The 6,000-nt window shown below is 38.1% G+C and overlaps 1 protein-coding gene across 2 annotated transcripts in view; it reads left to right on the forward strand.

Moving 5' to 3' along the window:
• The window catches only part of LOC148872120 (uncharacterized), a 37,868-nt gene extending 34,352 nt beyond the window's left edge, over positions 1 to 3,516 (forward strand). The window contains exons 6-9 of one of the 2 annotated variants that reach the window (XR_016107191.1): positions 1,301 to 1,429; positions 1,516 to 2,206; positions 2,312 to 2,435; positions 2,927 to 3,516. Coding sequence is in view for 1 of the 2 variants with exons in the window: in XM_088969592.1 (XP_088825718.1) it covers positions 1,301 to 1,429; positions 1,516 to 1,731; positions 2,312 to 2,435; positions 2,927 to 3,165 (708 nt within the window). In the remaining variant the exon portion in view is untranslated. The remainder of the gene's footprint in view (positions 1 to 1,300; positions 1,430 to 1,515; positions 2,207 to 2,311; positions 2,436 to 2,926) is intronic. The other variant, XM_088969592.1, reaches the window with a different exon arrangement.
• Positions 3,517 to 6,000: the final 2,484 nt, after the last annotated feature.

The following is a 6,000-nucleotide window of genomic DNA, read 5'->3' on the forward strand; positions in this document are numbered from 1 at the left end:
CCAAGAGATCACCTAACTCTCCTTGCTCTCTTTCTTGACTGAAATTTTCAATGCCTTTATTGAATAATATCAGCTCCTTAAATAGGAGATTACAAGAGGTAGAATCCTACTTTTAGGAGGACTCCTTGCTAATCTACTACTCTATCCTATTAACTGATAAGATAAGACTGAACTGATAAGATAAGATAAGACTTCCTTAATCTATCCTACTGATAAGATAAGATAAGATAAGACTCCCTTAATCTATCCTACTGAACTGATAAGATAAGAGAAGACTTCCTACTAATCCATACTACTGAACTGATAAGATAAGAACACTGAATAGATAAGATTCCTACTAACCCCTGCTACTGAAAGCAGATAAGGTAAGAATACTGAATAGATAAGATAGGATGAGAACACTAAATTGCTGCTGCTGAGAACACTAAATTACTGCTGCTGCTGCACTAAATTACTGCTTCTGCTGCTGGCGCCCACATCAGATTTTACCATTACTTTTTATCATGTTTGTATGATCTATCTTATCTAAAAAGTGTTTAACTTCATTGAACTTTGAACCATGTCAAGTAATTTTTTTATCAATCATGTAATTTCCCTGCAACATTTTTAAGTATTTAATTTGTTTTGATGGTAGACATTATTGATAGTTATTTTTTCTGTTTGTTTTTTTCCCGACAAGTAATGGTATAATTTCTGTATTAAAAGGATGGAAAGACTTCCTCAACAGAATGTTTAAAAGTATGTAAAGTCTGTACAAGAAAGAATACGGAAGATACAAGGCTAATTCATATCCAGAACATCAAAACTATCATAAAAAGTAATCTCCTCCCGGTGGGAACAAAAGTGTTGATATCTAAGTGGTGAAATCATTTGTGACAGCCTGTTATTTTACCTTTTAAGTGGATCAAGCTTTATATAAACACCTTTTCTACAGAAACTATTAACCGTCAATTAAATGGGATATGCTCCATGATCCCCATTAAGTACAAACATTGCTCTAGGTTTATCATTTATCCTGATTCTTTTGCCCAGGAAAGGGCATCTCTTCTTCCCAGCTTGGTGCCTCCTTTTGATAATTCATTTGAAGTTCAATATCTCTGAAATCCTTGGACTACTGGTATCCTTTTATTTATAAGAATCAGGTTGAACCATATTTGTCTTCTTTTTTCTTTTGATCAGTAACAGAAAGATGGTTTTATTGCTTTGTGCAAGATATTGAGTAATGCCTAGCACCCCTTTTGGTTGTTAGCCTCAGCCCACAGCTAGTCTTAGCTGCATACTAATACTTAGGAAAATGCAGATGAGCGATGATAATCCCTATGTTATACCTGAGATGGATCCAACACTTAGGAGGCAGATCCAGGAATGCAATTGGCAGATTGTGAATGTTACAACCCCTGCTAATTATTTCCATGTTCTGCGGCGCCAGGTATTACTACCGATCAATGCTAATTTTCCTTTTGATATTCTAAGTCATTTCTTTATTCTCTTATGGTGAATGCTTTCATCTCTCAGATACACAGGGAATTCCGAAAGCCACTCATTGTGATAGCTCCTAAGAACCTGCTACGCCACAAGGATTGCAAGTCAAATCTATCTGAGTTTGATGATGTCCAGGGTCACCCAGGTTTTGACAAGCAAGGGACCCGTTTCAAGCGCCTTATAAAGGACCAAAACAACCATTCTGATCTTGAGGAGGGCATTAGACGTTTAGTTCTTTGCTCTGGCAAAGTATGACAATTGTTTTCTTATTGCTTTTCGATTTGCAGTTTGTTACGATCCATTTGTCCCATGTTGGTAGTATGTGATGCTAATGTGAGGTATCCCACTTCGGTAGTATGGGATGCTGTTATGGGGTCATATATGTTCTTGGGTTCCCTCCCTCTAACAGCTAGCTTTTAGGGGTGAGCTCTCCTAAGGCACATATCAAATGGTATCAGAGCCTACACTATGCCCCCCAGTTGCAATCGTGCGGCGTAGGTGGTGACGTTGGTATTGCGGTGTTCGGCCGGGACTAGGTGGACTAGTGCAAAGCCAGCCTGCGTGGGCGCCGGGACTGTGGAGCGTGGTGGAATGTTACGATCCATTTGTCCCATGATGGTAGTATGGGATGCTAATGTGAGGTATCCCACACCGGTAGTACGAGATGCTGTTGTGGGGTATATATGTGCTTGGGTTCCCTCCCTCTAACAGCTAGCTTTTAGGGGTGAGTTCTCCTAAGGCACATATCACAGTTACAAGAAAATCTAAGATACACCCATACGACAATTGGTTTTACGTACACTCAAAAGTCAAAATTTATTGTCTGCAGGTTTATTATGAGCTTGACGAAGAGCGAAAGAAAGTTAATGGCAACGACATTGCAATCTGCAGGGTAGAACAGCTTTGCCCCTTCCCGTATGATCTGATCCAGCGAGAGCTGAAGAGATATCCAAGTAAGCTCATCTAACTTTAACAAATAGAAGTGATATCACAAGTTGTTATATCAGAGAGGAAGAAGTGTAAAAAGGAATATTATGGCAATACTGCTAAGAGTTAAGATCTTTAAACGGCTATTGTCTATTAAAACTGATACTACTAGTTTTGTGAATACCATCCATGAGACTTCATATGAATCTAGAATAGAACCTTTTAGTACTGATGATCATTCCATCTTTTGTTTAATAAAATAGACATAGAAAATTATGACTCAGCTGCTAGATCCTGTTTCATTTTCCCCTTTTCTTAATCTTTATTTTGGTGGATAATCTGGGGGGGTAGCCTGACAGTTAAAAGCGTGACATTGTGGTTGTTTGTAAAATGGTTTAGTCTTCTCATGTATGTCTTTTATTTGTTTAGATCTAGGATTGGGTTCTACACTACTTTGAATAAGGTTAGTCTCTTAATGCTGACTTTACATGGTTTATTTGTGGTTGTGACCTTTCAGATGCAGAGATTGTATGGTGTCAGGAAGAGCCAATGAATATGGGTGCATATACTTACGTTGCACCTCGGCTTTGTACTGCCATGAGGGCACTGGGCAGAGGTACTATGGAGGACATCAAGTATGTCGGACGTGCTCCATCTGCAGCCACAGCTACCGGTTTCTATCAAGTTCATGTGAAGGAACAGACGGAGCTTGTACAAAAAGCAATGCAGCAAGAACCACTCAAGTATCCATACTGAAGGGAACTTCCAGTTCCAGGAGTTGCTAAGTAGCAACATCAATGAAATAGTTTTTCATGGAAGAAATGATATTGTGCAAACTTGGGCTTTTGGGTATCAAAGGGAAAACCAACGACTCTTGGTACTTTAGACCTACTTTTGCATCAAATTTTATCTTTTCTTGTAGTTTTACAATTTGCACCCTTTTCAGGTACTCGAGACCATGATACTTGTGGCACTATTTCTAGGTTTTTGAGAACTAGGAAGCTTGCGATGCTGAACTGCAGTTTGCATCAGTCCCACAGAGCTACAAAAAATAGACATGCAATAAATTAAATTGAACTAACCCAAGAGTGAAGAGATTTTACATCATTTTGCAATGTCATCTTGTGCTCTTTCTTCCTCGAGTGATTTTCTCCTCGGTCTTTTGCTTGCATGAATCATGGATGGTATGTTGATTTCTTGCACCCCACAAGTGTAGGTTCAGGCTCTATTCATCTATTGGCCATATTGCATTATAAACATGATTACTTTTCTGTGGTTGGAGAAAATGTGAAAGATGTGTGATGCTCTGTTGTCAGACTGACCAATAAAATGTGGTACTCTGTTTATTCATAGTATAGACCTCACTTCAAAGTGCTGAACTTACCAGCAAGACAATTGAGTCCGACTCCGCGAAATCCCAAAGTCAGAAGTATCGTCAAATTAAGGGTCAAAAAGCCCAATAATTAATGGCTAATCTGGTTTAGCCAAGACTTGACAAGAGTAGGATGATGTACTTGGTATCAATTTCAACTGCATAATTTCTTACACGAAAGAACTGGATTTTATTAGGCAGGTTTTGTTAAGAGTTCATATCTGCGCCCATCAATATCCCACAGCACATTCCCGCCGTGTATTGGGAATATTTTCCAATGATGACATCTTCGGTTTTGGTATTATCATCGGGAGATGCTCCTAATACACAGCGCTTTAGGACGTTGTGGGGCACAGATGTGAACTGTTTTGTTTAGGGTCAAGAGTACCACTAACTTTTAGTTTTTCCTGTGTTGGATTGCATTCAAGGTTCAAAATATTGATATGCTTGATATGCCGGCGTATCAGGTGAATTGATACAGCTTTTTAATGTTTTTTTTTTTTTTTTTTTTCGCAACTGGTTCAGGGGAGCCAGTTTAGGCATTTTTCATACCCTGAACTGGTCAGACCCCTGATACACTCACTGTAGGGGCGTATCGGAGAGGTCCCAGAATGATACGTATCGATTGATACGGATTAATACGTGTTGATACTTTAAACCTTGATTGCGTGTTATTGACTTGGGAACTATGCAAATTCATAAATTTGTTAATTTCATACATCCAAGTAGTTTGGTCCTTTAGGAAGGATAAGCAGAAGGTGAATCATCTATATGTAAAGATATAAAAGATTGAAGTAGGGTGGTAGTGTTGTTTTCTCCTGTAGATCCTAGTTGGGTTAAACAAAGTGTCGTTTACAAACACTCCCTGTACTTTTATGGATTTACTAAAGCTTATGGTGTTTTTTTTTGGACAAAATAAGAAGCCTCCATTACTTTAAAGTTTAAACTGATAAGAAACTGCTAATGAACTTAGTGGGCACTGGGATGGTGCAGAGCGAGAGTGATCCCGAATAAAGTCAAGAAACTGCCTAAGCGAGTGGGGAAGGGAAATGCATGGTGTAGAAAAGATAGCCTGAGCCCTGACTATGAGAGAAATGGGTTAAGGATACTGTGGGAGCGGAGGGGTGTTAAGAAAAGTATAGACTATAGAGGGTTCAGGTTAATCTGTAATGGATTTTGGGTAAGTCTTATGGGAGGAGAGGAGAGAACGTGAAAGATTGAAGGAAATGACCAGGTTAGCGAGGAGGTTTACTAACTTTACTAAGTTAGCATGATTCTAAGGAACGAAGATTAAGTTCTCATATTACTTTGCATTTACATAAGAGACAAATGGAGACTTACTCTAAAATTATTTTGGACAAATTTAAATAAGAGACATAAAAATAAAAACGTTGTTCTACTCTGACAGTACCTCTTTTCTTTAATAAGGGTCTGTTTGGTTCACAGCTGTAATTGGAATCGAAATGGTCTATTCACATAGTTTGTTTGATTTAAAATTCAAATAAGAATGAGAATGAGAATGAGAATTAGAATAAGCAGAAATTAGATTTCATTCCCAAGGGTGGGGCAGGGAATGACCAATTCAAATGATCTTATCTTTTCAGAACATCTAAAAATCAGAAAATAATTTATACTTTTAAATTTTAGACCCGAATAATATCTTTTTAACTTTTCAGATTTCGGATCTCAGATTTATCAAACATAACCTAAGTTGTAAGGGCCAAATTATTTTTTAAGTGGTACCCACTTGTTATTTTCCCCTTAGAATTAAGTTAAAAGAACCAAAAATTTTGTTCTTACTTTCGGTTCAGCTAATCTTCAGAAACTGGTACATGTAGAAAGGGAAGTGTTCAATGCTCTTTTATGCCAAACAATTACTTCTACTTCTCAAGTTATCTTAGGCTGTGTTTGGCATCGATGCCATTTTCTGAGAAAATGGTGCAACATAGGTGCCATATCAGAAAAGTGGTGCTTTAGAAAATGACTCTTTTTTGGTATCATTTTTTCGGAAAAAATGTTGCTCCAGGCCACACCTTGGAAATTGGGAAAATGTGGTATGAAGAAGTATAAAATTCAGTATGTGTTTGGTTCCGCTTTCGTTTATTGAGTAAACGGTGCCACATAGGCACTCCATCAGCAAATGCCTCATTATGCGCATCTATACATACCGATGTTTGCAAATTTCTGTGTGCCTCTCCCGTTTCAGGAATCTTCATTTT

This window comes from Nelumbo lutea, chromosome 2 (genome assembly GCF_056320005.1).
Source record: "Nelumbo lutea isolate HS-2025 chromosome 2, American lotus-T2T, whole genome shotgun sequence".
NCBI classification, from domain to species: domain Eukaryota; kingdom Viridiplantae; phylum Streptophyta; class Magnoliopsida; order Proteales; family Nelumbonaceae; genus Nelumbo; species Nelumbo lutea.